The 19671-nt window shown below is 41.7% G+C and overlaps 1 protein-coding gene across 1 annotated transcript in view; it reads left to right on the top strand.

Annotated features, from left to right (window-relative positions):
• map2k6 (mitogen-activated protein kinase kinase 6) overlaps nucleotides 1-19401 on the top strand; it is a 28941-nt gene extending 9540 nt beyond the window's left edge. Inside the window, exons 2-12 of the mRNA XM_048233816.1 lie at nucleotides 73-139; nucleotides 1246-1294; nucleotides 2771-2884; nucleotides 3928-4047; nucleotides 4869-4985; nucleotides 7538-7589; nucleotides 7942-8069; nucleotides 14286-14363; nucleotides 15382-15521; nucleotides 18638-18683; nucleotides 19151-19401. Coding sequence (XP_048089773.1) covers nucleotides 73-139; nucleotides 1246-1294; nucleotides 2771-2884; nucleotides 3928-4047; nucleotides 4869-4985; nucleotides 7538-7589; nucleotides 7942-8069; nucleotides 14286-14363; nucleotides 15382-15521; nucleotides 18638-18683; nucleotides 19151-19228 — 989 coding nt within the window. The 3' untranslated portion in view covers nucleotides 19229-19401. The remainder of the gene's footprint in view (nucleotides 1-72; nucleotides 140-1245; nucleotides 1295-2770; nucleotides 2885-3927; nucleotides 4048-4868; nucleotides 4986-7537; nucleotides 7590-7941; nucleotides 8070-14285; nucleotides 14364-15381; nucleotides 15522-18637; nucleotides 18684-19150) is intronic.
• Nucleotides 19402-19671: the final 270 nt, after the last annotated feature.

Here is a 19671-nt window from a genome sequence, read left to right as displayed (position 1 = left end):
CCTCGTAGTTGGCTTGTCCAGTCTTGTCTCGTGCTGCCCACTGGTTCCTAACTCCCTCTGTGTTGTTTGCAGGTAAGAAGCCAAAGCCGGCGCTCAGGCTGTCTAAGGAGGTGTTTGAGCAACCTGCCCCGGCAGCCGCGTAAGAACCCTTTACCACCCACCTCTGCGCCTCTCTGTCACTTCATCTATCCATCACTCTATCTATCATCACTATCTATCCATCACTCTATCTATCCATCACTCTATCTATCCATCACTCTATCTATCCATCACTCTATCTATCATCACTATCTATCCATCACTCTATCCATCCATCACTCTATCCATCACTCTATCTATCACTCTATCCATCACTCTATCCATCAATCACTCTATCAATCACTCTATCAATCACTCTATCCATCACTCTATCTATCTATCACTCTATCTATCAATCATTCTATCTATCCATCACTCTATCCATCACTCTATCTATCCATCACTCTATCTATCACTCTATCTATCAATCACTCTAGCTATCAATCACTCTATCTATCCATCACTCTATCAATCACTCTATCCATCACTCTATCTATCTATCACTCTATCTATCAATCATTCTATCTATCCATCACTCTATCCATCACTCTATCTATCCATCACTCTATCTATCACTCTATCTATCAATCACTCTATCTATCAATCACTCTATCTATCCATCCTATCAATCACTCTATCTATCCATCACTCTATCTATCCATCACTCTATCTATCTATCTCTATCTATCTATCTTCTATCTATCCATCATTCTATCTATCCATCACTCTCTATCCATCACTCTATCTATCCATCACTCTATCTATCCATCACTCTATCTATCAATCACTCTATCTATCACTCTATATCTATAGTGCCATCTACCTCTCCATATATTTTTGTTTGTGTAACAATGAGATTAAATGATCTGGTACTGTGTAGGCTATATCTTAAATATAGCTGCCTCTCTCTCTCTCTCTCTCTCTCTCTCTCCATTTATCCTCTTTATTTTCTCTTTCACACTTCTTCTGTCTTCATTCTTCATCTCTCACTCTCTCTCTCTTTTCTTCTCCTTATCTTCATTCTCATCTTTTTGAGAGGGGGGGGGTCATAATTAGAGATTATCCAAGGCGGCTCTTTTTTATTTTTTTAATATGGGATTAATCTGTAATTATGAGGGTAATTACTTGTGCTTTCTCAACTAAGGAGTGATACTGTTGCCTTTGCAGACCTCCCAGAGATTTGGACTCCAAAGCCTGTGTGACGATTGGAGAAAAGGTAAGGGAACGGTCTACAGGGTCCTTTTTTTCCCTCTTTACAGAGTGTGCTGTGGTTTTTAATACTATTTTAATCATACTATGGTTTGTAAAATCAGTGGATAAGATGCAGTTTCTAGATGGAAATGTACGTCCATTCTTGGATTCAAGTTTCAGAGTATTTAATGCTCCAGAAATGTTCTCGTGTAATTAATGATTCATTTCATTTATATATTTATTTACTCATTAGATTTAAGATTTCTCTCGTTTCCCTTTTTTCTCCTTATCTGCAAGCCTGGTTAAATTCAGTGACCCCCCAGGCCATAAAGAATGCATGACTTCACATTATGGCCTGGACTGAATGTTGCTGATTACAGACAGACAGGAATGTGCTATTTACTGCCTTTTTAGGCTGTAAAAATATTTAGTTTCAACTCATCAAATCGCTGGAATTTTCCATTTGTACCAGAGCCAACAACATTTCTTGCCTTTTTTCCTATTGGTTATTGTTTGCTGTCAAATTGACCCTCCTGAGGTGAAGGTAAACTTGATTGGGATTTTGCACTGCTGACACAATGATTAGCAGGTAGAGCGAAGAGATTTGTTCATTCATCAGGTTTTGGTTCGTTGGTCTTGGGCTCTCAACCTGGGCTCTCCACTAATCTCAATTACTAAATATTAAAACACAATTTGAGAATTGATTAAATCAGATTTAGATTGTTGTTGTTGTTGTTGTTGTTGTTATTATTATTATTATTATTATTATTATTATTATTATTATTATTATTATTATTATTGTTATATATTTGTTTTTATTCTTTATTTATTTCTCTTTTATTTTATGGAATGCCATTTTAAGTACCATCATCATATGCTTACGTTTCAGGCTTATTATTACTACTACTTATATTGTATTAATGCTTTGCCAATTGAATTTAAACTGTTTTTTATATGTTATTTTTATAAGTAGACATTAATCATCAGTCTTCGGTTCTCATTCTTATTCTTACAGCTACGGTACAGTGGTTAGGTGTATGGTGTATAAGCCAGTCCATTTGCTGAAAGACTTAGTCACGTTCAGTTTCTCTCCTCCCTCTCATCCTCCTTTCAGTCTGTCTCAGTGCATCTGTCTCTCTCTCTCTCTATCTATCTTTCTCTCTCTCTTCTCCTCCAGGGAGTTGAAGCTGATCTGTACAGCTGCACACTGCTGAGTCTATCTGACGCCTATCTGACGTCTGGGTTAACTCTCCCTGTTCTCTCTCCCTCTCTCTCTCTCTGTCTCTCTCTCTCTCTCTCCACTCGTTCTTCCTTTTCTTGTCACTTACTCACTGTCTCGCTCTTGCGTTCTCACTCTCACTTTCTACTGATGTTCACCCACTCACACCTTCCTCTCGTCACCTACGCTCTCTCTGATTCTCTCTCTCCCTCCCTCCCTACCTCTCTCTCTCTCTCTCTCTCTCTCTCTCTCTCTCTCTTTTTTCTCTGTGTCATTGTGCAGAACTTTGAGGTGAAGGCCGATGACCTGGAGGAGATTGGCGAGCTGGGCCGTGGGGCGTACGGCGTGGTGACCAAGATGCGGCACGTGCCCAGTGGCACCATCATGGCAGTGAAGGTACGATTGCCTACAACTCCCATGGTGCCCCCTCATCCACTTCTTATCGATAGACCCCTGAAGATTGCCTGCAAAAAGGACCCTTTGCCCATAGGAGGAGATCCAGGTACCATCTTTGCCCATCCGGATCTCCTTATATGGGCGAAGATGGCAGCTTTGGATCCTTTTTGTAAGCGAACTTCAGAGGTCTATGATGCAAGACAAAGCGTGAAGAACAGGAAGTAGGTAATGCATCCTTGTTGCCACGGCTGCACATCTTTAAATGGTTTAACCAGCCCTGTTCTGCACTGAGTGTTCCAACATAGACGATGACTGTGTGAGCATCAGGGGCTTCCAGAGTGTTGTGAGTGTTATGGATAGGCTTTGCCACAGCAGGGACACTTTCCCCTCATTGCATCACTATCTTTCGTGGTGACTGGTTTCAAGTGCAAGTTAATTGAACCAGTTTCTTGATATAAAGGCACAGTTGGGCTAACTATGGTGGAAAACTATGGTGGCAGCTGCTAACAGGTGGAAAAAACACATTGCTGAATTCGGCATTTACTAGACATGTTTATTATCTATTAGTTGAGCATTAGTCTGCGCAGGTCTAGGTCTGCATTCTTATAACCCAAGGAATAAATGATGTTATGGTGAAAGAAAAAAAAGGAATAAAGAAATTCAGAAGGAATCAGAATGTGCTGAGTGGCATTCTTGCTCTACGGGGCCTTTACGAATCCCGAGTACTACAGGTGGCACATTTGTGACTGCTATAAGCTAATAGACCTCTGAAGGTCGTCCACAAAAAGGACACAAAAGCTGCCATTTTTGCCTATATAAGGAGATCCGGAAGATGGCAGCTTTGGGTCCTGTTTGTAGGCGAAATTCAGAGATCTATTGTGCATTGTAGTTGAATCTCGCGTCATGCTGTGTAATGTGAAATAGGCTTTGTTCTCGAACAGCCATTGTGGGAAATCCCCTACCTATAGCACACGGAATTGGACACCTTTGCTGTGTTTGTCTGAAATCCATCCATGGTTCCCTCCGTTTCTTGTACACCACAGAGGATCCGGGCGACGGTGAACACGCAGGAGCAGAAGCGTCTGCTGATGGACCTGGACATCTCCATGAGGACGGTGGACTGTTTCTACACAGTCACTTTTTATGGGGCACTTTTCAGAGAGGTGCAGACCTATACACACACACACACACACACACACACACACACACACACACACACACACACACACACACACACACACACACACTCACCTCACACACACACACACACACACACACACACACACACACACACACACACACACACACACACACACACACACACAGGTTTCAACACAATATACAGATGAGCACAGATCTAGCTTTGCAGAGCATGCAGCAAATAGCACATATCAAGCAGTGCTGCAGTCCTCCCCTCTGTTTCAATGTGTCTGTAAGTATGAGAAAGTTAAGGGCACATGTTTGGTAGAAATAAGATAATGTGATTACCGTACGATTTTCCAAAACAAACATGCAAAGTCATACCTGCACATAATCTGTGCATGATTGCATGTTCTCTTCTAACTAGTGTTCTTGGCCTATGTAGTTGTACTTTCTCTAAAGCAAGTGTATTGATCTAATGTGCAATACTTGCAGTTTCGTCTTGACTAGAGTTGGTGTCATTTCACAGTGAATGCATTTTTATTCACACTTGGTGAATGTAGGTGAGTGGCGCAAAGGCTGCTGTGGTTTAGACAAGGAAACGCTTAACCAGAAAGCCGGCTGATTTCCGGATACTTCTGATTCTCCTGTATTCCACAGGATATCCTACCGCAGCCACAGAGGGGAGAAAACACACTTCCTGTTTGTCAAAGTGTGTGTGTGTGTGTGTGTGTGTGTGTGTGGAATGTGGTGTAACCTTCTCCTATTTTCTCACCCATCTCTTCTCCCACCCCCCCTCTTTACCTCTGTCCACCCTCCCACCCTGCGTGCGTTTGGTTGCCAGGGTGATGTGTGGATCTGTATGGAGCTGATGGACACGTCCCTGGACAAGTTCTACAAGCTGGTCATCGAGAAGCACATGACCATACCAGAGGACATCTTGGGCAAGATCGCCGTATCTGTAAGTGGAAGTGCTCCCTCGGGGGTGGGAGGGTTGAGAGGTTGAGACCGGCATGCGTCAGCAGAGGAAACCACATGCGCTAAAAACACTCCAAAGCCCATCAACTACTTTCATTTCAACTCTGTATCTGTGTGAAACGAAGAGAGAGGGTCATTTTATTGAAGTGATGTGTGTGTCAGAGGAGGCTCCTTCATTGAGGAAAGGGAGGAACACCCTCCCTAAAATTTTAGAGAAAAATCAAAAATATATAAAGTGAATTACTAATCTGATAAATTACTGAACTCTTTGAATGAACAAAAAAAATGTTCCCCTATGTCAAAATGCCAACAGCACCCCCTATCACAAAAATTACTATATGGAGGAGCTTCCTCCTCAAGCCCCTCATTGAAGTCCATTATAAACGCCTCAGACCCCAGCGGCTTGTGAATTTCGTGGTTTTCAATGGCAAGGGAGGAAGCTCCTCCGTTTGAGTGGGCGGGTCTAGCCAGAGGCTCTGGAATTTAGCGCCAACGGTGAACCAATGAGCAGCTAGCTGCTCTGCAAGAACGTTATCTGCGGCCGGTCTTGTTTTATTGCTCGTGAAATAAAGAGTACAATGGAATCAGAGGACATTGTCTATCTTTTATACATCCAACTACAGTGCGAAGGTTAGGATCAAAGCAGCAGGAAGACCAGTTCCAAAATTCATAAAACAATATCATGTTACAAATAATCACATTTAAGGTATATTTTTTAAATGGTAAATAGTTACATGGTTTTATAAAACATGTGTCTATTTTTAGTTTAATAAACTTTTCTGCAAATGTATTACATCGAGCAAAACCTCCAGACTTTCCATAATTTTGAACATCTGGAAAACAGTATTTCATAATTAGACCTACATATCTTTCCTGACTTCCCAGACCTACATTTATTATATACAATTTATTTACATTTATTAATTGAGCAGACACTATGATCCAAAGTGACTTATATATTTAAATTATATTATAAAGTCCATTGTCCCTGGAGCAATTTGGGGTTAAGTGCCTTGCTCAAATGCACAATGATGGAAGCCAAGAATTGAACCCACAACTTTTCTGGCTACTGCATGCTAGCCTAGCTCCTTAGGTCAGACCACCCTTGAGAATCTTTTATAACACAACATTACCAGTTAAAATACTACATAGTACATACTGCTGCTTTAAATGTGTCTGGGTAGGCAGCCTACATACTCTATTGTTCACATATGCCACCAACACCATCACAACCTCACATTTGCCACCAACACCAATCAAGCGCATCTTCCTTCCTCCGTTATTTTTATAACCACCAGCCACCACTGTGTGTGTGTGTGTGTGTGTGTGTGTGTGTGTGTGTGTGTGTGTGTGTGTGTGTGTGTGTGTGTGTGTGTGTGGTGAGGGGTGGTGGTGTATTATGTGAGCGTCTTTAGTAGGGTGTGTGTGTGTAGGCCCAATGAGTTTTCATAAATAGCCTATGTGTTTTCAGTGTCTGACAAGAGCAATGAATTATGTTAATACAACTAACTTCAGTTCATCTTAAAGAGAGCGTTCACACCAAGTTTTCTGAGCTGGCAACAAAACACTGAAGTTGCAGGTGGAGAGAGGCCTTGTACTTGAATTATTATGCAGTTAGCATGATATGGTCTAAAATGACAAGGATATTGTTTATCGCAGTATTTTCAAAAATGCATAGTGCAGTAAACAAATGTGTGTGTGTGTGAGCTAGGAAGAGAGTACAAGTCTGTGTTTGACTTGAGTGAGCAAATTGGATTGTAAGTTTGTTACAGGCCGGCCACACCAGGCAGGTAACTAAAGATTTTATTCAGGTTCCATTTGCGGAGCGTATGCTGCAACAGTTAGCCTCCTGTATAATCAGTGAAACGGGCTACACTAGACGTGATAGTGAGGCGGACATTCAGAAATATTAGACCAGTCTTCTAAAATTATTTTAAGTTCCGCAATCGGAGCCCTTCAATTGCACACCTGGTATAAACCAACAGTTATGCTGCGATCCAGTTGTCCAAAGGGCTCTTCTTACGAGTAGTAAGTTGACCGAAAAACAAGTTGCACAAAATTGCACGACGGCACACCCACCCTAAAGTCATCTGAAGACAATCGGTCCCGTACAAATCAAAGGACCCCCAGTTCGCTGTGAGTTCTTACGACAAGGACGTTACATAATTTCACAAGTTACGGGTTGTCACAACGTACAATAGGAACGCACGGTTAGCTCCGAGGGAACATGTATCTTTGTCTGACACTCAAGTTCTCAGACCAACCCCCTCTGGCAATCTTCACACTTGCATTTGCAGGTGGCAAGATGAGAGCTTGTTAGAAAGAGACAAGGTTGCACCTAGAGAGGTGTGTGTGTGTGTGTCAGAAGTACGATGTATTGAGACTTACTCAGGTAGTCTATCTATAGTTCACTATAAAGTTTTATACTTTTCTTTTTTCTTTCTTTCTTTCTTTCTTTCTTTCTTTCTTTCTTGCTGTCTTTCTCACTTTCACAGGACGTGGAGTATTAAATGTGTTATTTTTCTTCCTCTGTAGATTGTGAAAGCATTGGAGCATCTCCACAGCAATCTGTCGGTCATCCACAGAGGTGGGAGCTGCCATCTTCTTTTCTCTGCTGTCTGCATCTCTCTTTTTCTGTCTCTCGTTTTCCTTTTGTAACAATGCAAGTACTTTTTTTATTAAAACATTAATTAAAAAAATCAACTCATTCTACATTTCCTTTTTCTCCCCCATTAAGACTTATGGTATTTTTTTGAGGGCTTGTCTTTGCTGTTTTTTTTTTTTTTTTTTTTTTTTTTTTTTTTCTTTTTTCTTCCCATTTCTCCTCTTTTCTGCTCTTTCACTTCTTTTCTTGTCCTTAACTCTTCCTTGTCAGCCCATTTTCTTTTGTTGCTGCCTGACTCACTCTGCCCTACATTCTCTTCCTCTTCCTCCTCCAGACGTGAAGCCCTCCAATGTGCTCATCAACACCCAGGGCCAGGTGAAGATGTGTGACTTCGGCATCAGCGGCTACCTCGTAGACTCGGTGGCCAAGACCATGGATGCCGGCTGCAAGCCCTACATGGCAGTAAGATTTGTCCGTCCATCCTACCAGTGTCTGTTACACAAATATAGAAAACGTCATAAATAAATTGCATGTAGTGTTGTCACGATACCAAAATTATGACTTCGATACGATACCTGCCATAAATATCACGATGCTCGATGCTGAAACGATACTACAGCGAAATCCTAAGATATCTGGAAAAGAAAGGACTCATACCTCCTCCAAGTGTATTGAGTCATTTGTGTTGAATTCGGTGCACTTTTGTAGTGTGCAGGTCAATTCTGGGTTCTAAACTTCCTACATAATTATTATTTTTATAGTCAGTAAAATAGTAGGCCTACTTTGTGTGATTAAGTCCTTTATTTTTTGTTATAGTTAATTTACATTGTGTTGTGTTTTGCCAATAAAGTAGCTTTAAATAGCCAAACTAGGCTAGATCAGTGTTGTCAGTGTTGAAATTACTGCATGCAAATCACTGAATGCTATGCAGAGGGGCCTAATCTTTAGGCCATCTGATGTACAGTATTCCCTAGGCCTTCCCGTGTTCATGGGATTTCTTTGACAGTTGCAAAGGGAAAAATGTGAGGATAGTCGTCTTTGCGCCCAGTGTACAAGTACGACGTTCCAACCACTCAGGTCTCTCACTCACGTCAGATAGGCCTACACCATTACCTGTTGCAATAAGTCTGTGCATTCCTACATTAGCCTACATCTATTTCTTTGATAACATGATTTGCTACCACGTAACAATAAGCCGCTATTATTATTATTAGGACTCAACACGCTTTGGTGGTATTATATGCTGTGGGCTTTAATTAGCGCATTTCGGGTAGCCTATCCTACATCTGGGCATATTCGTTAACCTGTCGTTCTTTGAACAAAAATGTTGGGATATGTCTGCGAGGTGTTTAGCCAAGTTCAATGCGTAGCCTACTGCTTTTAAATGACGTTGAAACATATTTCACAAACGGGCCTCTGTGTACCTGATGGCTTGCATTCACTATTCACGATGTATCCGAAATAGTTGCAGATTTCACTTCACCTTTTGTTTTATCCACAAGGCCGAGGACGGTCGGCAAAGAACTACTGTATGTTGACGTTGGCTGCGCACTCACTCACTCACTCAGAGCTGCCTGCTTGACACGCCCACTTGCCTAGATGCGTGCAAGGAGCAGTGAGAGCAGCAGTTCACGCAGACACAGAACGTTAATTTTAATAAAGTATCGATTCTAAAAACGTCGGAAATCGCATCGTTTTTTGTGTGAAGGCATCGTGATCCCTTTTTAGTATCGATACACCATGCAACACTAATCGCATGGCAGTGTTTTATGCAAGTAATACAAAAACAAAATGTGCATTGACCGCAATTGTGTATTCTATTTTAAAATACTTCATAGTGTCACAAAATATCTTTCCAAGTGGTTCCCTGCGTCAAGCATTTTTACCCTTTTTTAGGGAGCCTGCTAGTCTAAATAACTTTCCAAGTGGTTCCCTGTGTCAAGCATTTTTGGGGAGCCTGCTAGTCTAAGGTTTGCGGTATTCATCTTGAGCCGGCCTTACATTGTACGATTTTGGAGTGATTTCACAGTCGGCGACTAAATTTCCAAAGTCGGACAAAAATCGAGACGTGGCGTGCTTCCGTCAACTAGATTGTTGAGTGTAAGGTGTCAATCTTAGTGGTTTTAAGTCAGTCGGAGTCAGTCTTTTTCTAGTTTTGCCGTTACGACAGTATCAAACATATTATTGCAAGTCTTTTAGTGGTGGCTCATGCAAATAGTGACGTGAAGAATGTAAAGGCCAATAGTGACCTCGCTCCAACACCAAACAGGAAGGGGCAAAGTAGGCGACAGCTGTAGCCTATTCATGGGTTTCATCAGAGAATGTCTAATAAGGGGAGAACCTTCACTCTCGGGAACGCTTCCGGTGTGGTACTGCATCTAGGGGCACTCAGAATGAATGGAGGTCTATGGAGCAGTACCCCTCAAAATCCACTTTTCTCAGGATATAATTTTTTTTCAAGTAATTTGAATATTGTATTCGAAAGGGGAGGCAAAGACAATACACTTGGTTGAGTATTATATTTTTTAAAGTCACTTAATTGTTCTAAAAAGCCTTTCAAACGTGTCAATGACGTCATTCATTAGCATGATCATAGCATAGCATCAATGCTAGCGTGTTATGGGCAACAGCGACCCATTCTGTAAGAAAACGAAAGGACATGACTCCCGGATTATTTCACTTTTGATTGATAATCCATATCCATTTTGCGAAAAATCAAATCAAATCTGAGGGTTTCAGTTGTTAAATAGGTGAAAACAATAAATGTAGCCATGTAGCTCCATAGGACCCCATGTATTTTGGACTCGCCCGCGATCGCCATCTAGGTGAACTCTGGTGAACTGCAGCCAAATTCGGTTTGAATGGGATTAATAGAGAGTGGGGAGGCTGTCCGTAGACGGGCTCTGGTTTCATCAAGTCCCTTGCCACAGGTGCATTAATCAAGCACCATGCAGTCTGAAGTGTTTCCCCTACTATGTATTTAGCAGAAGCGCAGCGCCACCGCTGGATTTTTAGCGCCACTGCAAAATTTTCACATGATCAGTAATGTCACGACATTTAGGCCTACATTGTAAAAGCACAACAGCCAACGTCATTGTTGAAATTGTTTTCTGAAAGTCATGAATAAATTCAGTGCATCAAATCCTGGCTTATCCTCTCATTATTCAGGATATGTAGGCTACATAAAGGTTACCTTTCAGGCGATCCCTGCAGCAGCCCATAGCCTACTATACGTTCTGAAGTAGCCTAGGTAGTAGCTTCGCTAACATTACGGCTACAGCCTAGCAGGTTCAACTAGCCGACACACCCCACACAGATGTCACAAAGCATATCAGGTGAACGAGTGAAATCTAAGCTTTCCAATGGAATGCTGTGATAAATGGGTTGCGAGAATATTAACATTGAACGTACATGAAATTGAATCATATTTGCATTCTGCACACAGCTCTATGCACCCATTGCTCTCTGTGAAATATCTGATGAATTCTTCCCTTATCACATTGCAAACCATGTATCACAATAAGCAGCAGACCTTACCGAATATGAGGATATAAAGAATGTCTCTGTACAGTAAGCGGTTCCTGAGTAATCCGGTTTTGAAATTCCAACACATTTCTGCATGGTCTCCAAGATAGGGCAGGAATTATAACATATTCTAAAGTAGACTATTATTTCAGTACATTTTTGTAAATTGCTTAACCACAGAGTATCCCACCATCATGGTTCTTATATGGCCAGATTCCAGACAATCCCTCTTACACGGATATGAATATATATATCTACTGGGATGTTTGACATCAATGCAATGCAATGCAATCTTATGTAAAGTCTGACATAAGACATGCAAATATGCATGATATATCACATAATTCTTTCCCAGAAATGGGTAGCCCAGACAAAGAAGATAAGACCGTCCTGAAATAGGAAGATATAGCATCTATAGATGGCCATTACATTACAATTAGATTAACTAGCTGAACAACACAGGTGACCACTTCTGCATAATTTCATGGAGTGCTGAAATGTAGCCTACACTACAGTGGTTGTGAACTTATTGCAGTATCGTCAGAACTATTCCACCTGTGTGTGTATGGGTAAAATTCTGAAGTGCAAAATAGTTTAAGCTACAGCAGAAATATTTTCATCCATACATGTAGATAAAAAATAAGCAAGTCTAACCTCTGAATTTCTTTGCAAAGTGCACCAGATTGATGCATTTAAACGTTAAAATATTCAAATATTCCTGGGAGTGCATGCCCCCAGACCACCCAACCGTGGCTTGATTACAACTTTGTTCACAAAACATTCTAGGGGAAACACTGGTCTGCATTCATATTCTAGGTGCTTGATTTTATACACCTGTGGCAAGGGACCTGATGAAATGAATTTGTTATTTTGTTTCTTATTATTAGTCGGCTATTCCATGTGACTGAACAACTCTATATCGGTTAGGGATGTCACACATTAAACAATGCTGCAGAAACACAGAAATATGACTTTGATATGAATAGGCCGTCATTTGAGTTCCTGTTGATATCTAGTGCACGATGGGAAATAATTTAAAGGAATGTAGTTGCAGTCTTGTAATCAGTGACCCTGCAAGATCCCTAGTCGTTGCAAAATCATAGTCTTTTGACTAGTCTGTGACTTAAAAACTCGATGACTTGTCTTTTCATGTGAGAGGGTCTGAGACTGTAGTCTCTCAATTTTCTTTCCAAATCTTTGCAAAGTCTTTCAGTGCAAGGAGGGCTTTAGCCTCAGAACTGTAGTGAGAGTAATTCTCAAGTTTAGCTTTAAAGAGCTCTCTAGTTGGACAGAGGACAGACATCGCTATAGGAAAACATGAGGGTAGTCACGAATACACATGCAATACCCACTAAAGGTCATCACACATTACACATAAGTACTATAAGATTCTTATAGTTCTTGTACGTCCCCTGTACGTTCTTCTGTGATTCTTTGTTGGTGGAAGTATTTATCTAATGCTCATCATTATAGTGACAGTCTTGGTATCTTCAAAAAGTATCTAAAAGGCTCACTCACTTCCACGTCTGGTGCAATTGTTCTTTTTGCATTTTGTAGTCCACTTTGAGTCCATCCATGCACAGTCTGCCCCTTGTAGTTTAGTGGCAGTGCATACTTTTTCATGCGGTCAGAAACAATGGGAGTGTATTCAGATGTCCCCACATAGCCACGCGTACACCCTGAATGACAACAGTTACGTCACTCAAACCCTAACAAACCCTTGTGTGCTCACAAAATATAACAATGGTCAAAGAGCATTTATCTAATGACCCCTAAGTCCCTTTGGATGATAAAACGCACCGCTTCCTTCAATTCTAATGTAAAACTAGCAACTGGAGTTTAATCTGGATTCAGCTCGGCATAGCATACCGCTGTGGATTTGGGTAATGTTATTCTTACGTTGACTGAAACGGATTACTGAATGGAGCTTCCAGTTTGAATGGTCGTGGCATGGGAAATATGCTGTGCCCCTCTCTATTTGTCTGTAATCGGGAACAGACTGGCTTTTATGAGCTGCACACAGTGAGCCATTCTCACACACACACACACACACACACACACACACACACACACGCACGCACACTAAGCCACACATTCTCACACACATACACACACAAACACATTTGAATGTTGAACTTTAGGCTTTACAAGAAAGCACATTCATTAAGTCCAGGCCAAAGGATGTGTGTCATGCAGAGAACGCACAATTGTGTATTTACACAATGTCCATTTACTTGAAGAACTTAAAGAAGTAAATGAGGAGAAAAATACTACGTGTGTGTGTGTGTGTGTCTGTGTCTGTGTCTGTGTCTGTCTATGTCTGTCTGTGTTAGGCCTGTCACAATGACTATTTTTGTTGGATCAAATATTGTCCCAGAAAATATTGTGATAAGAAACGTTCTCATTTTAGACCATTTTATGGGATTGATATAGACTAATGTCACTGTAACCACACAGTAATGCAAGTACAAGGCCTCTTTCCATCTGCAGCTGCAGGTTTTTGTACCCAGTTTAGGATGTGATGGTAATGTTTCGGAAAACTAAAGTTAGTTGTATTACTGTGTTTCGTTGTCAGAGTGTTAACATGGACTATTTATGGAAAGATATCAACTACTACTCAAGAGAAGAGAAAGGTTCAAGAAGTTCAAGTTCAAGAAGTTCAAGAGAAGGCATAATATATTTACACAAATTATTCTTTTAGTAGGCACTTTAGCAGTATACATGCACATATTAATTTGAGTGTTTTTGTCTCCTGGGATTAAAATTATGGGACACCTGATAAAAGCTCCATCAGTGAATTGCAGCTAATTAGATTACCAGCAACAGTATTTTAAACAAGGTAGCAATAGCTATTTAGATAAAGAAGTAAGCCAGTTATGAAGTGGTAGAGAAAACTATTGAGACCTACACAAAATAATAGTTTAAGCCGAATGTAAACACAACAGTCCGGCAGTATTGACATAGACCGTACTAAAAAAATTGTTAACATAATTATTGTGACAGGCCTGTTCTGTGTATGTGTGAATGGGTGTGTTCGTCTGTACATGTGTCTATGGATTCATTGCATTTGTGTATGGGTGTGTATATTTGCATAATGAACTAGCAATGTGTGAAGCACTCGTGTGAATCCTGTCACCTTTGCTATCCTCACAGCCTGAGAGAATCAACCCGGAGACCAATCAAAAAGGCTACAACGTCAAGTCTGACATCTGGAGTTTAGGAATCACTATGGTGGGTTAATCATCTTATTTGTGTGTGTGTGTGTGATTCAAAGAAAGTGAGATATTCATAATCTCTAAGGAACCAAGTATATCAATGGGACATGTTGACCCCTTTCAGTCTGTTTTATTTATGAGCTGTTTATGATGTCTCGCGACTAGTTATGTTTCCCCCATTTTCCCATTATGACGGCAGCCAAGTTGAAAGTTTGACCTCAGCCTTAAAATGATTCTTTGTGTGGTGGTGGCACATTCAGTGCTTGCAGTTACCAAACTATTCCCAGGTTACATAAGTGTTAAGTGCTACTCTTTCTCTGTGTGTGTGTGCAGTCCTCTCCCTTCTCTGAGATGAGAGAGAATGTTGTTCTATTCACACAGAATTCCTCAGTTCTCATGGTCAAAATGTCCCCCAGCGAACCTAAAAGAGTTTTGAAGCATTTCTAACAGCAGACATGTTGATCCACTTATTTTTTTTTTTATTTTTTTTTTTTCCCCACATGAATCATACCATTTTTAGGTCTTACCTAAACTTAGATCTAAGCTTGGCAGGCCTGTTATATCTTTTTATATCTTGCATCTTAGGGGAATTTATGCAGGATATACAGTAAAAGGGAAGATATGAATTTAATCTGTTAATGTAAAACAGTATCCACTTTGTTTATCATGTGGTAAATCTGATTATTGGTATTTGAATTGTGTATGATGAACTTGGATATATTGTATGAAATCTTTGGTGTAGAAGGAGAATATCTCCCAAAGCTTCTCATATGGCTGCATTGGTGAACTCTAGTGGCCCTGCGCAGAATTGTCCCACAGTCACTCAAGGTTTTATTTTTTGACAGCGTGCTGGTTGTAGATGTGGTTGGTTAGCCTTTTACTGTTTCTGTTGTTTACTGTAAAACATCTTTATGCATGGAAAATATATTAAACTGACTCTTTTTGTGTGTGTGTGTGTGTCTGTCTGTCTGTCTGTCTTCTGTCTGTCTGTCTGTCTGTCTGTCTGTCTGTCTGTCTGTCGGTCGGTGGGTCAGATTGAGCTGGCGATCCTTCGTTTCCCGTACGACTCGTGGGGCACGCCCTTCCAGCAGCTGAAGCAGGTGGTGGAGGAGCCGTCCCCCCAGTTGCCCCCAGACAAGTTCTCCCCCGAGTTCGTGGACTTCTCCTCCCTGTGGTGGGTGTTCTCCTGTTCTCCTGTTGTCTCACGCCACCTCCATTCCTCTTCTTCTTCTCTTCTTTTTCTTCTCTTCTCACTCCCTCTCTCTCTTCTTCTCTTCTTTTTCTTCTCTTCTCACTCCCTCTCTCTCTTCTTCTCTTCTCACTCCCTCTCTCTCTCTTCTTCTCTTCTCACTCCCTCTCTCTCTTCTTTGACTGAATTTTGCAAAATGCCTCTGTCAGTGAGACATATTTTGATCTGTTGCCCTGCCTTGAGAACCAAAAGACAACAATTTTATCATCAAAATTCTATAGCTGATGTTTTTAGTAAGGTCCCACCTTTTGAAGGTTTTAGAATATCTTATTAGCATAGATTTTAAAAAACATATTTAAGTTTCTGTAACACACAGTGCTCTGGCCATTAAATAGCCTTAGTTGCGGAAATGGCCTTAAATTAAACAAACAAACAAACAAACTCTTCTTTGACTGACACACATACATATGTAACAGAGGTCGTAATTCGTCCGCCACTCAGGGCCCTCGAACCCGCCACCTCCTCACACACCGGCATGGGAGTCGAACGCTCTAACCACTGAGCTAAAAGCCCAGGCTCCCAACTCAGCGGTTAGATGCATTCTTAAGGTTAGGGGTGTGAGGATTTACACAAGCAACTAGCATGCTAGCTCAGTTCAACTCCATTACACACACACACACACACACACACACACACACACACACACACACACACACACACACACAGAGGATCATCAGGACTTGCGTTTTGTTTTTCGTGTTCACGTGTGTGTCATAAGCAGGCTGTATGTGGCAATAAAAAATCCTAATGAAATGACTTGAGATGACTAAAGATGATCACGCAACAGCTTGTACAGGAGTCTCTTGTGCTGCTTGCCCAACTGTGAACAATATTGATATGATCTAAAGTAGATCAAGCATCTTTCAACACAAGTTCACTAGGTTCTGAATAGTCACTGTGAGGCAAGAAAAAGCTTTTGTAATTCTTACACCGCAGATTGTAGTTAGTTATCCCCCATTTCATATAATTATACTCTATTCTACTCTATTCTATATTCTATAACTATTCTACTTGATTAAAGTTGTCTTTCAAACGTCAGTATGGGCAGATTTGATCACAGTTTGTCACGGTTGATGAATTAATAGCCTAATGTTAACCGCGAGTAGGCCTAGTGCTCGCGAGTAGAGACCCAGCTGTTTTCTAACTCCACCTAAGGCTCTTATGCATGTTGCTAACTGCTGATAATTTTACCTAGCGAATTTTTATCTCTACGATTGACTTTGATCAGAACAAACTAGTTAATTTGCATGCATGAGTAGCCTATTAAACTTTAATTTGTGGTGTTGATAATGCTAACCTTTAGTGAACACCAAGCTTAACTGTCATTTTGCGCTGCAACAATTCTGATTCAAGTAGCCGAGGCTACAGAAGGGCATCTCCGTTTGTGTGTGTGTGTGTGTGTGTGTGTGTGAGCGTGAGCGCGCGAGACTAATGAAAGAAGACCATATATTCGTGAAATAGCAATAAAATAGAAATGTAATAGCCTATGTGGTGGACATACTAGAGGGGTCACCCCCCCACCCCCCAGCGCCGGCTCTGAGTATGGGCATGCTATCTGTAATACAACGAGCACTGTAGATGGATGGATTTAAGTACTTTGAGAGTGTGTGTTTTCTCCTGAAACTTCCCTCAAACTTTTACTGCTAATATTCACAATCTCTGGGCACTTGCGGACCAGTTAATCATTTAGAATAAGCCCTCTAGCAGTGCTATTTGTTCTCACTGATTGGTTTCTTCGGCAACCTCTTGGGCGCACGAATCAGCTGGTCTCTTTTCACGTGCTTTCAGTAATTCACTTTTTAAGAACACTTCAGTGCTCAATTTACAGTAAGCTCCCCCTACGTTCAAATTCCCATTCCGCAATCATCCAATGATTGCGTTATTGTTATTCGTTGTGTGACCAAAACGTGACTTTCTCTGTGAAACCGCATTGCTCCAAGCCAAATCACAAGTTTTCTGCTACAGTTATGTCTCCTTAGGGTTAGCAAGATAACTGAGTGTGGGCTCTGAGGAAAGGTTGATGAGTTTGCCGATTGGCAAGATCACTGTCGGCTGGTGTGAGATTGTATGCGTTCTGGCGGCAGGTGGACCTTGTCACGTTGGTAAACGGTTGTGAGTCAGAGCTCTTAGTCACTGTAGCATCACCCTGTAGAGTGATATCACCCCCCACCACACACACACACACACACACACACACACACACCACACGCGTGTGTGTGCATGGCTCATCTCTGCAGGATTTTGCCAAGTAGGTTGCTTGACCCTATTGTCTGGCCATGGAGCAGACCTTGGAAACGTACAGCCAAGATGTTTTCATTAATTGTCTGCTTCCATGAGTCGTGATTCATCGGTGACGTCTGCAGGGTGTCCATGCAGCCTCATCCATCTGTCTGGATACGTGCTGGTTTATACTTAATGATGACAATACTAAATCTCATATGATCCATCACAGAGAAATAAGGACGTGTTTGACATGTGTGATTTTGAATTATGAATGATAACTTTCAAATGCTACAAACTGTTCATTGTAAATGTTTTAAAAAGTATGATATTACTTCCCTGCACACACACACACACACACACACACACACACACACACACACACACACACACACACACACACACACACACTATGGGGAAGGAAGGACATGATGTCTTTTCCTCACGTTGAATCATCAGGAGTGGAGTTTTGTTTTTTTGCCGGAATTACGATCTTTTTGGGAATAGCTAAAAAAAAACGTTGACAAAGAGATGACTGCCTTTCCTGTTGGCCAGATAGGGCCATCCGTGTCTGCTGCTGTTTAGTGATTGGCCAGATAGTGCCATCCGTGTCTGCTGCTGTTTAGTGATTGGCCAGATAGTGCCATCCGTGTCTGCTGCTGTTTAGTGATTGGCCAGATAGTGCCATCCGTGTCTGCTGCTGTTTAGTGATTGGCCAGATAGGACCATCAGTGTCTGATTGGCCAGATAGGACCATCAGTGTCTGCTGCTGTTTAGTGATGGCTTATGTTGTTTCCTCTCCATGTCTCTCATTCACTCAGCTTGAAGAAGAATTCCAAAGAGCGGCCAAACTACACAGAACTCATGGTAAGTGCAAACAAGCATAATTTGTGTGTGTGTGCGTGTGCGCGTGCGTGCGCGTGTCCATGCTCAGTTATATATATTAAAGTAGGCATCTCAGCCCACTATACTGCACCTCTACACATTGGCCACTAGATGGCAGACATAACCCAACAGTTGTCTCAATAAAGTCTGACATATTAATATGTACATTAGTACATGCATCTATAGTCAACATTTGATATTAGTTATACTAAAAATACTAAGGATAAAATAACACTTGATGATGTAAATTAATTCATGACTAAGAGATATTTGATAAAGGGTGTACAGAGCATTATGTTAACTGTCACTGTCAACTTTGTACTCAGTATGACTCATTTGAACGATTATCCTGCTTTTCTGTGTCTTTTCAACAAAAGTTGCTTTCAGTGTGTCAGATGCTCAGTGTCAGTGTGTGTTTTGTGTAATTCATATTTCTCATGCTCTCACAGCAACATCCCTTTTTCACCTCGCACGAATCCAAAGAGACTGATGTGGCCAGCTTTGTCAAGGTCATCCTCGGCGACTGAGAGGGTCGACCCCCATCTGATCCGGCCTGACTCAAGTGCCCCCCTCACCCCACCGCCTCCTACTCCCTCCCCCAACCCCCACCCCCCTTCAATGCCGCTCCAATGCTCCTGCTGCCTGCCTGCCCGCCCCTCCCCTCTCGCCCTACCTACAATTGCACGATGCAGGTGGTACTGCCCCCAACGGTCCAGTCGACAGAGAAGTAATGACGGCGCCGATCCCAAAGCTTGACAACATTCAGGACGGAGGAAGGGGAGGGACTATGGACTGGTCAGAGGAGACGGATGCCCACCTTAGCCAATGGGAGACGGGAGAAGGGTGGGGGTTGGGGGCTGGGGTCACTGAAACACACTTATAAGTGAGAGGCGGGGAGGGGCCAGGCCATGTGTTGGAGATTGTGTGTGTGTGTGTGTGTGTGTGTGTGTGTGTGTGTGTGTGTGAGTGT

This window comes from Alosa alosa, chromosome 22, assembly GCF_017589495.1.
Source record: "Alosa alosa isolate M-15738 ecotype Scorff River chromosome 22, AALO_Geno_1.1, whole genome shotgun sequence".
NCBI lineage: Eukaryota > Metazoa > Chordata > Actinopteri > Clupeiformes > Clupeidae > Alosa > Alosa alosa.
This window is presented reverse-complemented; position numbering and strand designations above follow the sequence as displayed.